This window comes from Equus caballus, chromosome 12 (assembly GCF_041296265.1).
Source record: "Equus caballus isolate H_3958 breed thoroughbred chromosome 12, TB-T2T, whole genome shotgun sequence".
NCBI lineage: Eukaryota > Metazoa > Chordata > Mammalia > Perissodactyla > Equidae > Equus > Equus caballus.
Window position 1 is genome coordinate 37,965,156 of NC_091695.1, and position 15,961 is coordinate 37,981,116.

At 49.1% G+C, this 15,961-nt stretch overlaps 1 protein-coding gene across 1 annotated transcript; it reads right to left on the bottom strand.

Moving 5' to 3' along the window:
- Window positions 1–595: 595 nt before the first annotated feature.
- Window positions 596–10,177, bottom strand: LOC100059232 (pepsin A-like). The gene is made up of 9 exons (XM_001501845.6): window positions 10,048–10,177; window positions 9,425–9,584; window positions 7,269–7,386; window positions 6,277–6,395; window positions 5,371–5,570; window positions 3,726–3,842; window positions 2,451–2,595; window positions 2,260–2,358; window positions 596–912 (listed from the first exon to the last, which is right to left on the bottom strand). The coding sequence occupies exons 1-9, from the start codon at window positions 10,101–10,103 to the stop codon at window positions 763–765; spliced, it is 1,164 nt and encodes a 387-aa protein (XP_001501895.2). The 5' UTR covers window positions 10,104–10,177; the 3' UTR covers window positions 596–762.
- Between the last annotated feature and the right edge of the window lie 5,784 nt (window positions 10,178–15,961).

Here is a 15,961-nt window from a genome sequence, read left to right on the forward strand (position 1 = left end):
TGCTAATGGGCACACTCAGTTCCTTCCTCACATCTCACAACCCTCAGGGACTGGAAAACCATCCTCTTTAATTACCGACAGGGAAATAGATCAGCTCAGTGTCTTGCATCCAGAGTGTTGACAGGGTCTCAGGTGTTAGTCTGCATCAACCAGGTAACCACAGAGGGCAGCCCAGCAGCTGTAGAGTGTCAGCTTCTGTCACCTCTGTTGCCCATGTTTTACAGACAGCAGCACCCGCATAGCCCACTTTGGAATGTCACCATCAATGGCCATGTCAGTTGATCTCTTTCCTTTTCTCATTATCTCTTATTGGCCTTGGAAGAAATGAGAAGTTGACTTCTTCAACCAAGAGCTTAGGGGCCCTATTCTATGAGGAGGCAACGGGCCTGGCATTTCTGGTCCCCAAGTCTTCATACGATGCTCACAGCCAGACCTGCTGAGGCCCATTTGTCTTCCTGGCTCTACTCTGAAGTGTGTGCTGCCACTGTCAGTGTTTGGTGCAGTCCAAGTGGTCATTTCTGCCCCCACAAACTGGTGTTCTGATGCTGATGATGTGAAGGAGAAATACGGGCAAAGAGAAGTAACCCTACAAATGTGCTTCAGAAGATTGTGCTTTTATTCTATGTTATTGGTATGAGAGGGAACAGAGCCAAAATTCCACCTCCATGATCCCACAGGAAGAACAATCAGGAGAGTTATGCACATCTAGAAGGGGGAAACTGAGGACAGATCTTCCTTTGAAGTGGCCAGAAAGACTCAGGCTTAGGCCACAGAAGCCAGGCCGATCTGGTTGTTGGCTCTGTCGAAGACAGTAAAGTACTGGCGGATGAAGACGTCACCCAGGATCCAGAGCTCTCCACTGCTGGTGTCGAGGTCCATGCCCTCGAAGCCGCTGATGCAGCTGTCATCCTCCTGGAGAAAAGGAGGATAAAACCAGAGATGGGAAACAGACTCAGCGGTAACAGGAGCTGAGGTATCCGCATCAAGGACCATCGTCGACTTCATGGCACACAAGCAAGGAGGAGCTTCCTGGCTTGTGTGTGAGGACTCAGCTCTTCTTTGCCTGGGGTCTGCCTGTATGAGCTGTTCACTGTGCTTGGTTCCAGGGACCACTAGACATTGTCCAGTGTTTCTGGCAGATGCACAAACCCTGACGTCAGCATGAGCTAAGGGGTTTAGGGGAACTCGCTGCTGGGAGGATTTTGGGAGCCCTGGTGACACAGCCTTTTCTGATTATTCTGATCCCTTCCAGTGGCGAGCTGTCAGTTCTTTTCATTCACTAGGTCACTGGCCCACAACCTTGGCTGCACATTAGAATCTCCTGGGGAGCTTTGCACCCACCACCCCAAGCCACATTGGTCAGGGCTGACCCCCTACAAATTAACCAGCTTCTTTGAGGGGGGATAGCTTGACATCAGTACTACTTCCTGAATAATATTGACCCACTGAGCAAGAGGAGTTTTCTACTTGCATTATCATAGAAAGAAGGAGTTGGCCTGTGGCTCATTTGACTAAAGATTTGTCACTTGGTAGAGACAGCAGGGGTGCCATAAGCCCTGACCCTATGGACGTTAGGATCACCATTTAACCAACCATTTGTAGCATTTATGGTCAATATCATGTGACTACCCCAACCACACTCTGAGCATGAGGAAAACTGCATATCAGACTAAGAAACTGTGGCTAAAACAGGTTACAACTGAGGCCGGCTTGGTGGCACAGTTGTTAATTTTGCACATTCTGCTTCGGTGCCTGCATTTTGCCCGTTAGGATCCTGGGTGTAGACCTACGTACTGCTTGTGAAGCCATGCTGTGGCGGGCATCCTACATATAAAGTAGAGGAAGATGGGCATGGATTTTAGCTCTGGGCCTGTCTTCCTCAGCAAAAAGAGGAGGATTGGTGACAGATGTTAGCTCAGGGCTAATCTTCCTCAAAAAAAAAAAAAAAAAAGAAAAAAAACAGGTTGCAACTGGCTCAGAATCAATGGGCTAGTAATTGAGAAACAAAGCAAGGATGCAGCGGTTCAACTAGAAATCTTATTTTCACGTCACCACTGTTTGTCACACTTTTCCCCTTGGGGACGCTGCATCCAAATTCTCATTCACACGTTTAATTTGAACGTATTCTTTTCTCCAGCAGCTGTCCAGAGCAGATGTCAGCTTCAGCTTGTGGAAGTGCACTTTCCCTTATGCAAAGGGGGAATATGTGTCCAAATTCTATGGGGGCACATGTAGGTGGGAGGCCCAGTGGTCCCTTACCTCTAGGATGTAGGCACTGGGACGCAGAGGAAACTCAACGCCGTTGAGGGTAAAAACGATGTCAGGCAGGCTGTAGATGGATGAGCAGCTGATCACCCCCTGGAAAGAGTGAGGGTTGGAAGGGATTGCCTTCCTTCTGCATGGCGGACCCACCACCTCGGTCTATAATGGGGCAGTCAAGTCTCGCTTACCTCACCAGAGGAGTCCTCGCTGAACCCAAGGTAGCTCTGGATATTGTCAATGGCAGAGGTTGGGCCAGCCAGCAGAGAGGTGCCAGTGTCAACAATGGCCTGGCAGCCCCCACTGCAAGCGATGGACTCTCCGTTCACAGTGACGCTGAAAGCAAGATGCAAGAGAGGGTCCCCTGAGCCTCCAGGGAATACATCTGCCCAGGGAGGAACGAAGTTACCCCAGAGGGTCCCTCTTCCCCATCTGTTGGCCAATAGATAAAATTTCAGCTTCTCTCCTTCACGCCCTCATTCATTCATTTACTCAACAGATCTTCACTGAGTGTCTACTCTGTGCTAGGCCTGGGAGATGAAATTCCAGATGAGGCAACCTCACAGTTTCTGGTTGCAGAGAGCTCACAGTCTAGCTGGGAAGATAAATTATGACAGAAGAAGAGCCACATGAGCAGGGTACAGGACAGGGGAACAGAAACACAATCCAGGGTGAGGGTGCTGGAGGTAAGGAGCAACCAGGGAGGGCTTCCCAGGGAAGCAAACAGCCCGAGGTGGCCAAGAAAATGAAGAGCTGGAGGAGGACGCATTAGGCAGAGGGGAAGGCAGGCAAGGAGGGATGGAGACGAGAGGAGCAGGGGTGGAAGTGGGAGGAACTGAGGAAGTTTTAGCACGGCTGGGGCAGACGTGAGCGGACCGAGTGTCCCAGTTTGCCCAGGACTGTCCTGGTTTTAGAACTGAAAGTCTTGAGTCCCAGGAAACTGCTGACACCTGGGAAACCTGGAGTCACCCTAGCAGGTCAGCCGGGGGAGGAACAGCGGGGGAATGAGGCTGCATGGAGGAGGGGTATCCCAGAAGGCGAAGAGGGTAAGGAAGGGGCTGAAACAACTTCTTAGCCATTTTGCCCTGTCCCTAGACTGAAAGTGACATTTTTCCTGGAGTGGGAGGAGCGTGTGCCAGTTCTTAGTTCCTCTAAATGCCAAGACGTGTGGACTGTTGAGTCTCCAGCTGTCCTCAGGGATGCTGGTATCCCGTGTCCATGAGCAGAAGGAGAATGGCTGTCTCATCCTTGCAGAGCATCTGGGGTTCCAGACAGCTCTCCTCCTCCAGGGAGGGGCCTTTCTCAGCGTCTCTCTGGCTTGGCCAACTTCTACCTTCTCCTCCTGGGGTACATTTCCCTGGCTGGTTGTTCCAGGGGGATTCTGGGAAGCTTAGTTAACTAGGAGTCTATAAGGAAATGAGATCTGAGGCCCACACCAGGACAGTGCCCATCCACGGCCATCTCACCTGTCCATGGTGATCTGCCAGTAACCCTCGTTAGAAACAGGCACCCAGTGCAGGCTTCCAGTGTAGTAGGAAGGATCGATGCCACCGAACATCACCACACTGCCACTCTCGTCATCGCTGTTGAAAGTTGGGGAAAAAGACAGGAATTCACTTATTCAACTGAACATCTGCTGTGGGCGTCCTAAGAGATCCCCTTGACTGGGCTCTTGCCAGTGCCAGGAGCTGTGCTGAGTGTGACGGACAGGGTTTCATTCAATCCTCACATCAACACCCAAACAGTGGACACTATTATTCTTGGTTCCACTAGACAGTGAGGAATCTCAGGCTCATAGAAGTGAGGCAATGTGCCCAAGGTCACACAGCCTGGGGGTGCCAGAACCAAGATGAGAACCCAGGTCTTTCTGGTTCCAGTGTTGTGGTTCCACCACATCCTCACTCTCGTTGCTGTGGGGACCTCAAGAGAAGTGAATGTGGGACAGCGTTTGCTCTTGAGAACTTGATAGTAGAGTTCTCTGGTTCTCAGCTAGGGGCAGCTTTGCCCCCAGGGGACATTTGCCAAGGTCTGGGGACATTTTTCATTGCCATGATTGGGTTGGGGTAGGAAGCGCCACTGGTGTCTAGTATGTAGAGGCCATGCAGCCTGCTCAACATCCTACAATGCACAGGACAGCCCCCCACAGCAAGGAGTTGTTTGTCCAAAATGTCCACAGTGCTGAGATCGAGAAGCCCTGATCTAGTTGGGGAGAGAAGATGGCCCCAAGAAGTCTCTAAGTCCCATAAGGGCAGAGGATGTTTAGGAGCCGACTTGAATGTTAAGAGACCAAGAGGATATTTTAGATTTCCTCCTTGTTACTGGAATTCAGTTTCTGAATCTCTGCAGATTCGGGTTAGATAGGGAGGCAAATGTGGATGATAATAAGAAATTAATCATCAAAGTACTGGCCACAGAAAAATTATTTTGCTCACCTCAGCCTACATCAACTTTCCTGTAAACATCTGACAGTATAATGCGACACAATGAGTGTAGAGCAGAAGAGTTCACAATTGAAGAATAATATCAACAATGACCATGGCTTCAAAAGAGAAGGATGAGAGCTTCAGAGGAAAGCTGAGTGCGTCGGGAAACTGACGACACCCTCAGATATTCCTGCATAACCTCGACTCAACCAAAACCAACACTGGTTTATTCTTTATTCATTCTTAGAATTAACTCATAGTCACAACTGTAACCTAGGTTTTGTTAACAAATGACATAAACTTGCGTTCATCATTTAAGTTTCACTGCTTAAGATATATGTCTCCATCAAATCTTCTTTTCATCACTATGGAATTTTGGCCCCTGTTTTTAGTAGATTCATTTTAAATTGTGGTCTTTGGGGGGCCAATGATGAGGGGACTGGGGCTAGAGAGCAAATGACTAATGACATTTGAGTTGTGTAAGTCAGGGTGAGAAAGACTCAGCTGGTAAATGAGATGAATGAAGACGCTTCATCAGAGAGAGATTTGGCCCCATTCTCTCCAAAGCTACACCTCTCAAGCCTTAGACACCTTTCAAATCCCTTGCTGGCTGAGACCCTCTCTCCCCACCCAGCGCCGTACAGCCCTCCCCTGGGCCAGGTGACCGTGACCTCCCTGCCCGACTTACGAGCTCAGGTAGACAGAGAAGAGGTCTTGGGAAACCAGACCCTGGTCCCATATGTTGTCAAAGACAGGAGTGGCCCCTGAGGCGGAGATGCTGGGGTAGGCGAGACCCAGGATGCCGTCAAAGGGAGCGTAGTACAGGAAGGAGCCGGGCTCTGTCTCACTGAGGCCAAAGATCTGGTTGGTGTCCTCGATGCCTCCGACCTGAGTGGGGGGACCAAGATGTTCACAACCAGCTTGTGTTAAGTGAGCACTGCAGGGTGCCAGCCCTGGGCACAGAGTGTCCCTGGTTCATCTCATGTAGGACTCGTCTTCTTGGGCATAGGGCTGGAAGGAGAGGAGAGGGATGGTCTCTGGGAATGCTTGTTATTCTGCTGAAAGTAACCACTGTGGCTGATCTCCAGATGGACACAGTCTGCGACTTGCTGTGAGAATTTGCTGCAGAAAACACAGGTCCTTTGTGTTCCTGTGTCTAATGATGGGATACAAAGCAGACCCCAGGCAAATCAGAGCCCTTGATCCCAGCCACACCGAAGAGGGGGGGTGGCTTTGAAGCTTTTGAACTGGGAGGGGCAGCAGGCCAAAGGCAGAGAAAGAGAAGGAGGTGCTTAAAGAGAACTAAGCCTTTTCCTACCTCGCTCCCCAATCCTTAGTATTCAGCTTGGGTCGGGCTGAGGATAGCTAATAGCTCCAGGTATAGCACCTCCTTACCCTCTACTATCACACCTAGAAATGTCTGTGACATGTCTGCCACCTCTTCACCTTCCTCCCCCAGCCAGATTACTTTGGTGTCACTGAGATCCATATTGATGGAATGAGCCTATTCTGGGGGTGCATTGTGGCCCCCAGGGTCCCCTGAAGCTGGCCCTAGGGCTGAGCAGGAAGAGGTGGTGTGCCAGCAGGCACTCACCCTGACAGTGTCGTATCCAAGGACGCCTGTCATGCTCCCGGTGCCGTAGGTGATGGAGACGGACTCACTGGTAGCCCGGTAGGTGGAGGAATCCTCAGGGTTGAAGCGGTTGTGGTCAGCTGGGAGGACAAGAAGTGACATCATCAACCTCAAAACCCAAGCAAGAATCGTGGCCAGTGATGTCTTTCTGGGGGTGCTGCCTTGGTTTGGGGTGGGGCTTTGGAGTGGAAAGGTGCCCTTTCCCCATATGTTGGAGCCCAAACATCTCCAGGTTCTGTTCCTGCCTGGTTGGACCAGTTGGCACCGACTGCCTGATGGAAGGTCCCCAACCAACCCCACAGTCCTCCCAAGGACCCCAGGAAAACACTGAGCTGAGCGGGCCCACGGCTGCCCATGGCAGGAGCCCCTTCACAGCACACTGCGAACAGCCCATGACACAGCTACAATGTCACGGTCACAGCTTTACAATGTTACAGCTCAAATTATGAAGGGGAGGATTCCAGGGGCCCCTCCACTGAATTAAAAGTCAGGCTAAAAAGCTGACAGAGGAAGGAACTGGAAACACTGTCCATGACTCCCAATGACAAACTCTCTTCCTTAGAAAACCAATGATTTTTCTTTTAAAAGTGAGATCATGGTTCTCCTCAGTCATGCTTTTGAATCACTTTGTTTGTGAAGCTCTTGACCCTGCTGTCTCTCCTGTAGCCCTTTAGCCCCAAGACCCTTTGGGTCCCCTGGGCTGTGGTTGTTCAGGAGAGCTGCTATCTGCCATTGGACTGAATCCCTTTGGGGGCAGGGACGATGTGTGATTCACCCTCTATGCCCAGGGCACCTAATCCCAGTGCTGGGCATGTAGCTACTCAGGATATGCTTGCAGAGAGAATCCCTGAGGGACTCCAGCAGGCTTGAAATTGGACCTATTAGAAGCCCCTGAGTGTTCAGTGCTCCCAGGTGAGCGGGCCCTGGGGTCCCGGGCAGGGCCAGGCACTCACAGCAGGCAAGACTGGAGCAGTAGATTGAGGGCACCCACAGGTTGGAGGAGCCGGTGTCAAAGATGACGGTGAACTCCTGAGCAGGAGTTCCGATGCTGATGGTGCCGAAGTACGCCTCCTGCGGGGTGGGGACAGCACAGGTCACTCCCCATCCTGGGACTCCCCAGGGAGCAGGACCTCATGGGGCTTCCCCTCAGCTCCCCACCCTCACTGCTCTCCTTGCCTTTCTCTCCCTGTCCAGTGCATCCATCCTTCAAAGCACAGCCTCGCCTCCCCTCCCCTCCTCCTTGACGTCTTCCCTGATTGCATCCCTGTTACCCTCTGTCTGTTTCTTCTAAGCACCATCAACAGCTAATAAGAATCTGCTGTCCCCTCTTCAGCTCTCCTCCTGAATGTCTTAGTCGTGCCATTCCAGAGAACACACCGTCTCAGAGGACAATAGGTAACCTGATAGCAGCCAGCAGAGTAAATGCTGAAATGCTGATTCAGTAAAATGTCGATCAGGAGATAAAGAAGTCAGGTAAAGATGGAAACCGCTGGAGATATCTTGTTCCTAAAGCAAGGTGTGCACAGTGGGTTTTGAGAAAGGGCTTTTTTTTGGTCAGGATTTTTATTCTTAGTGGCAGCCCTGTCTCCCTTGCCAGCAGTTCTAGCCACGCTGGTCTGGCTCTTCTTTGATGATGACAAGCTCGTTCCCATCCCAGGGCCTTTGCACTTGCTATGCCTGCACAAGGAAAATCTTTCTTCTGGACCTTTCCTTGGTCTGCTCCTTCTCTTTAATCATTCAGCGCTCTAGTCAAAGATCACCTCCACCAAGAGGCCCTCCCTGACCACTTCATCTAAATTTGCCCTTCCTCAATTCTTCTTCTTTCCGTTAGTCTAACTAATTGAGTTTTCTTTTCATCTCTTGTCATTACATGACATTATCTTGCATACTTATTTATTTGTGTCTTATTTGCCTTCTCTTCTATAATAAAGCTCCAGGAACTTGGCTTCTTCATCACTGTTTCCTTACCTCCGTGCACAGAGCCTCTGGCACATAGGAGATGCTTCATAAATATTTGTTAAGTGAATAAATGGACTGACTTTACCAGGCTCTTACCAAGAGCCAGGCCCTGTGCTAAGCCTCCAAAAAGCCATTACTTTGTTAGTTACTCACAACAACCCTCTGGTGGTAGATATCTGGGGTGCTGTTTGACAGACGAGCAAACTGGGGCTCGCTCTAAGAATTTAAATGACTTGCTGAAGGTCGCGTGGCTCGGAACCATTAGAGTCCAGATTCGCACCAGGTCTGGCAGATTTCACAGGCTAAGTTCTTAACCACAGGCAACAGTGCTTCCTATTGTTGACCCTGTGCCCTCACACAGGTGACACACAATATCTACCACAGGGCAGGGTGTTGCCATTGGGTCCCAAATGGAAGAGTCAGCCAGCTTCCTGAAACTCCACACTGATCGTGTCAACCCCCCTGGTTAAGATGATTCAGTGGCCATGAGAACACAGACCTCATCAGAGACTCTGATCTGGCTCCACCCACCGACCCCACAGGCCTCTCTCTGCGCCTCCCTCCCTCTCTGTTCTCCCTGAACACTGGCCTCCTTTCTTCAAATGCACTCTGCTCCCTGCTGTCCCAGGGGCTGGCAGAAGCTGTCCTGCTCTCTGGGACTCTCTTCTGTCCTCTCCAACCCCTGCTTCTCCTTCATTGCCCCAGAGAGGTGTCCCTGCCCGCCACCTGCCACCCTCTCACAGTGCCACCTTCACTGCATAGCCCTCAGTCTGGCTGTACTTTGCATTGATGGTGGTGCTCAGTGATGATGGTCTCTCCCTACTAGACTGGGAGCCCCATAGGGTAAGGGCTGTGCCTGGTTTTGTTCCCTGCTGCTTTCCCAGGGCCCAGCACGGTGCCTGGCACATAAGAAGGTGCTCTTCATCTATAAACACTGAATGAATGAATGAACGAACAAATGAAAGAGAGCAACGTCTCTGACTGTCAGATTTCCTGCCTTTCCTGTGCCTCTGAGATCCAGGGAGCAGACCCCTGGGTTACTTCCTCGGGGCTTAGAGCCTGGTCAAGCTTCCATGACCCCTGACATCTCCTCTCTCCTCTGAGCCAAGTCCTCGGAGCTGCACCCCCACACCACCTGCCATGCACTCACATCCATGTAGTTCTCCAGGGGCTGGGTGTCCGCCAAGGTGGCAGCCTCCTTGGGGAAGTACTTGCTGGCTGGGTTGCGGGGATGCTGCTTGAGGAAGTCCTCCAGCAGGCCATTCTCGCGTAGGTTCTGCCTCAAGGACTTCTTTTTGACAAGTGGAACCCTGTGGCAGAGCATTTGCAAACGGGATGGTTTGGAGGAGGAAGTGTAATTGGGGAAGGAGCCTGCTCATGGGGTGCTGTGGAAGGCCATGAAGGTAAAGGAAGCTTGTCCAAGAGAGGAAGAAGGAAGGAAGTCAAGAGGGCAGATGCTCCTCTTTTTTCTACCCTATTTCAAAGAGGTTCAGTGGTTGCCCAAAGTCGCCTGGCCCAGTGATGGAGCTGGGAACCAAAGCCGCACTGGACTTGAGGACCGGGGCTGTTAACCACATCTACAGGACTGCCTCCACAAAAGGGCAGAGAGAGAGACAAGAAAGGAGACTCAAGTCGAGGGAACACAGGAAGCAGTTGTATGAAGGAAGAAGGGAAGAAGAAAAATAAGGGAGGAAAGGAAGACAGGGTGACAGGCAGTGAAGGGAAGCAGCTCCTTGGAAGCTGTTCTTCATGCCTTTTGTCCCCCAGACTCACTTGTAGATAAGGCACTCAGAGAGCGCCACCAAGCTGAGCAGCAGCAGCCACTTCATGGTTCTTCCTGGGTCCCAAGTCTCCAGAGAAGGGAAGAAGGGTGGAAGGCGTATAGCAGAGGAAGGAGCTGCTCCTTAAATACAGCACAAGTCCTCGGGAAACCTGCCTTATCAGCCTCCAAACGTCACCCTTTATCCTAACCCCAAACAGAAAGGTTACCGATAAGATTGTCCCTGCCCCTGAGCCATGTTCTGAGAAGTTTCCATTTGGGCAGCTTTCCATTGTAACCACATCCCACGATTAGGATGCACCTGCAGAGAACAAGAAATGGAGAGTTGGCTTATTTCTCAAATAATGAAAGGAGGCTGCATGGAAGCTTGTCAAGCTGAATATTTTGACAAAGTTGGTCTAAGGTGCACTTAACCTTGAACAGATGTCAAAGGAGCTCAGTGTACCCTGATTTCTCCTGGTGAGACAGATGCTGGGATTCTTGGTGAGCCAACCCCACTTAGCAATAGGCCACTTTCCTGTAGCTGCTAACCCAGAGCACATTTGTGGGTCAGTGGTTTGGGGAATCAGGACCGACCTCCCCACAGAAATGTCATTATGTGGGGTTCTTGGGTGTCTAACTAGCCTATGGGCCTTATTATGCTCTTGCATAATATTATGCTTATGACAATGGGGCCGAGTCCTGGGACAGTGGTGCGTGCAGTACAGAGGAAGAGGAGGGAGCGAAACAAGTGGAAGAATGCTGCGTTCCTTTCCTGGAGGAAGCACACTTAAAAGAGGCCAGGTTTGTCTTTGGAATCTGTGCCCCTCACTTTCTGTACCCCTTCTCTTCCTACTGCTCTTCTCCCACGCTCTCAGGTTGCTGGAAGCCTCCACCTTTGAGATTCCACCTGGGTCTGACTCTCCCAGGAGCCCCATGCTTAAAACTTGCCGGAATCAGCTGCAATGGAGCAAAGCAACCTGGGAAAATTCATACTAGTGGGTGAATGACTTAGAAAGCTTGTCTTCTTAAAAGAAAATGCCTCCCAACCAATGGATTCTCTATTTTGTGGGATTTATCCAGTGGAGTGAAAACCAATTGAAGAATTGTGGAGGAGGGAGATCACCAGTCATTAGCTAGCCATATCTGGGGATGGGGTTCTGAAATCAGATTCTTATGAAGAGCTCTGGCTCCAGGGTCAGAGTTTGAATCCCAGCCCTGACTCTGAATAGCTGTAAGACCCGGGACTGGTGATCCAGTCTCCCTGAAACTCAGGTTCCTCATCTGTGAAGTGGGATTAATAGTACCACTAATTTCATAGGTTTGTACGAGGACTAAATATAAAGTGCTGACGAGCCACACACACAGAGCAGATGAAATGAAAACAACAGTCAACACCAAGTGCTGACGAGGATGCTGAGCACGTGGGACTTTCCTACAGTGCAGGTGGGAGGGGAGAGGGCATAGCCACTGTGGAAAACAGCTGAGCAGTTTCTTATAAACGTGCAGTTACACTCAGCCATCTTGCTCCTGGCTATTTACTGAAAAGAAATGAAAAATATATGTCCCCACAAAGACCTGCAAGCAAATGTTTATAACAACTTTTTTCATAACTGCCCCAAACTCGAAACAACACGACTGTCCTTCAGCTTGTCCCTAGATGAGCAAGTGGTGGTGCAGCCGCGTGGGGGACGAGCCGTCAGCAGTAGAGACAGAGGAGCTGCCGGGTGAATCTCACGAGCGTTGTGCTGAGTGAAGGAGGCCAAACCCCAAAGGCGACACTTGTAAGATTCTGTTTATGTGGCATCTGGAAAAGGCAAAATAATAAGAACGTAAAACAAGTCTGAGACCGAGGGAAGAGGCTGACTACAATGGGGCACAGGGGAAATTTTTTGGGTGGTGGAAATGTTCTATCTCTAGATTGTACACTTAAAAGGGCAAATTTTACTCTGTGACAAGAGACCTGATGCCCCTGACTTCACAGCAGGTGACAGGCTCAGCCAGTGACGGCCACACGGTGGGGTGAAGGGAATGGATACCAGGCTCTGCCTGTGGAGGCTCCTTGGAGGGGACACATGGGTTCATTTCAAATGAAATGTGATACCATCAAAGGAAATGAAGAAGAAGAGAACACCGACTCATCATCTCTGCTTCCATTTGGTCCTTTGGATCCAGGAGTAAAATCTGTCCACAGTCTTCTTTTCTCTTCCTTTTTGGGAGACGGGAGCAACAAATTTGGAAGGTGAAGCGAAGCTCCAAGGAGCTGAGTGAGGACTGTGAACATTTCTCAGACCCACTGGGTGCTGAGCCCTCCAGACAGGCTCTTTGCTGTCATCCTGGGGGTGTAAGTGGGGTGGCCAGAGTCAAACTAGGAGGGGTAGATAGTGTCCACACTCCACTGTGCACCCTGGAGCTGCTTATAGGCTTGGAGCCCAAGAGTGGGCATAGATTTGGGGGCATATGTTGTCTGTGGGATCCATACAGGAATTTTGAACAGAGGAGAAATACGTTTGGGAAGCAGAAGGAAGACTGCCCAGGCAGGAACCTGCAGGACCCATTCACCCATTCATTCAATACATTTCTATTATACACCTGCTACCTGCTAGGTAGTAGGCATGTTCTAGTCACTGGGAGCACATCCATGAGCAAGATGGAAATAAGCTATGCCTTCAAGGACTTTGTTGTTAGCTCAAGAGAGGGCAGAGAGGGGAGGGTTCTCTTCTTTCCACTCAGATGTGGCTTCAGGTAACACTACTGGGAAACTCTGGGATTGGTGAAGATAATTGTCTTCCCATATGAGAGATTTTAACACACTGCGGGAGACTGACATGTTTGGTGACACCAATTCCAGGCTTTTGTCAGACTCTACAATGGTCCCATTTACCCTTGTCTCCTGATATCCATGTCCCTTGTAATCTCCTCCCCTTGAACATGTGCAGGACCTGTGATTTGCTTCTAACCAGTAGGATATGGCAAAGCAGAGGGGATGTCACTCTTGTGATTACGTTACATGAGACTGTTACTTCTGACTTGCCAGCAGACTCTGTATGGACTCTCTTTCTTGCTGCTTTTGATGATTCGAGCTGCCCCATAGAGAGGTCTACATGACAAGGAACAGAGAGTGGCCTCCAGCCAACAGCCTGAGAGGAACTGAGGCCCCCAGTCTGACGATCTGCCAGGACCTGAATCCTCTCAACAACCACGTGAGCTTGGAAGCAGACCCTCCTCCTGTTGAGCCTCAGATGAGACCACATCCTGGCTGACACCTTGACTGCAACCTTGTGAGAGGTCCTGAAACAGAGGACCCAGCCAAACTGGATCCCTGACACACAAAACCCTGAGATAATACATGTGAGTTGTTTTAAGTTGCTAAATTTGTGTTATTTTGTGATCAATAGTATAAAACTAATACAGGGCTAGAAATCTCTAGAACACTCCACAAGGATCCACCTGGCTGCCTCCTCCTCTTCTCCATTGGGGACCATTTCCGTGCCCTTAAAGGTGGCTTTCTGCTCCAGCCATGTGAGTGATCTGAGAAGGAGGGCGTTGACATCCTTGCTCTGCTTCTCTGCAAACCTCTCTCCACACAACAAGGATTGCATTTCTGTGGCTTTTCATGCTTTTCATGATCTCTTAAAAACATGTTATTCCTGCATTGTCCCCATCGACACAGTTCAGAAAAGTCAAGAGATCAGCTCAGGTTCCCTTAACTACATAGTGACACGGGAGGGACTAGAAGCTGGCTCCCAGAAGGATCTGGTCTTGGGATACTCTTGTCCCAGGCCAGGCTCTGTTCTCACACACGTCCATCAGGTTTCTGTCCATTGGTTGGAATGTGAGTTGTACATTTTATGATGGCCACAGCCTCCATCCCAGGGGGACTCAGAGAAGCCATTTTACCCTGTCCCCAGAGGACCTCTTGGGAAGGAAAGTGGAGTCCTGACTCCTGGGCCACAAGTTATCCGTAAGTTCTGATCCTCAGCCAGGGCCGACCAGTGGCTGCCAGCAGAGAAGCCAAGTAATCTCATCATGCTGGACTGGCCTGGCAGAAAGATTAGATAATGTCGTTTACTTTGCCATTAGCCCTGCCTGACATCAGGCTTTGAGGGGTGCTGAGAACTGAATTGCTAATGCAAGTCACCCCCTGCCAAATGCACAGGTGTTCAGAAATGTTCCCTGAACATATGAAATCAAAGCAATGGAATGAAACCTAATGAACCCAATCATGGAAAGACCAAGATGGAACACTGAAGCAGGATAAGCATTATCAAGTTGGTCTCTGGTAGACCTTGTGACAGCCCCTTGGTCCTGGAGTTTCACCACCATCTTCCACTTTGCTCTTCTCCCCAGAAACATGGAACTTGTAAAGCGCTGGTTGTGAGAAACCCAGGCTCAAAGAGGGTATGTGGCTGTGGTCACACAGCCACCATGTGGCAATCCCACGCCCATGCCTGGGCTTGCTGACCCTCGTTAATTCTCCTTATGCCACACTGTGCTGTGCCATCTGACAAGTGTGTTTACTGTTCCTTTTTCTTCCTTATTACCTCCTTCCTTAATCTCTTCCTCTGCTTTCTTCCATTTTTAAAAATTAGAATTTAGGAACTGAATCAACTTTGCAGAAGAGTAGTGGTTAGTATGCATTGAGTACTTGTTACATGTCAGGGAGCATCATATATTTTATTTGTTTTTTTATTGAGGTATAATTGACATTAAACATTATATTAGTTTCAGCTGTACAATATAATGATCTGCATTTGTATATATTGCAAAGTGATCCCATGGTAAGTCTAGTTATTTTCTTTTTAAAATTATTTTATTGTGGTCATGATGGTTGATAACACTGTGATATTTCAGGTGTATGTTATTGTTTATCAGTTTCTGTATAGACTGCAACATGCTCACCAACAATAGTCTAATTTTTATCCATCACCAGATACGTGCGCCCCTTTACACCTTTCACCCACCCTCAACCCCTTCTTCCCCTGTGGCAACAAGTAATCTGTTCTCTTTGTCCGTGTATTTATCTTCCACATATGAGTGAAATCATGCAGTGTTTGTCTCCCTCTGTCTGGCTTAATTCACTTAATATCATACCCTCAGGTCCATCCATGGTGTTTCAAATGGGGAGATTTTGTCCTTTTTTATGACTGAATGGTATTCCATTGTGTGTGTGTGTGTGTGTGTGTGTGTGTGTGTATACATACGTATGTATGTATATATATACTACCACGTCTTCTTTATTCGTTCATCAGTTAATGGGCACTTGGGTTGCTTCCAGGTCTTGGCTATTGTGAATAATGCTGCAATGAACACAGGGGTGCATAAGTCTCTTTGAATTGTTGATTTCAAGTTCGTTGGATAAATACCCAGTAGTGGGATGGCCGGATCATATGGTATTTCTGTTTTTAATTTTTTGAGAAATCTCCATACTGTTTTCCATAGTGGCTGCACCATTTGCATTCCCACCAGCAGGGTATGAGGGTTCCCTTTTTCCACATTCTCTCTAACATTTCTCATTTTTTGTCTCAGTAAGTATAGCCATTTTAACGTGGAAGGTGATATCTCATCGTAGTTTGATTTGTATTCCCCTAATGACTAGTGATACTGAACATCTTTTGATGTGCCTGTTGGCCATCTGTATATCTTCTTTGGAAAAATGTCTGTTCACATCCTCTGCCCATTTTTTGATCAGGTTGTTTTTTGTTGTTGTTGTTGAGTTGTATGAGTTCTTTTGGAGATTAACCGCTTGTTGGATATATGATTTGCAAATATTTTCTCCAAGTTGGTGGGTTGTCTTTTCATTTTGTTCCTGGTTTCCTTGGCCTTGAAGAAGCTTTTTAGTCTGATGTAGATGCATTTGTTTGTTTTTTCTTTTGTTTCCCGTGTCTGAGGAGACATGGTATTCGAAAAGATCCTTCTAAGACTGAT

Coding starts and splice junctions, on each gene's coding strand:
- LOC100059232 (XM_001501845.6), bottom strand. CDS start 10,103: ATGAAGTGGCTGCTGCTGCTCAGCTTGGTGGCGCTCTCTGAGTGCCTT. Junction 7,387..9,424: donor CCCTGGAGAACTACATGGAT/GTGAGTGCATGG, acceptor CCCACCCCGCAG/GAGGCGTACTTCGGCACCAT. Junction 5,571..6,276: donor TTGGATACGACACTGTCAGG/GTGAGTGCCTGC, acceptor CCCCCCACTCAG/GTCGGAGGCATCGAGGACAC.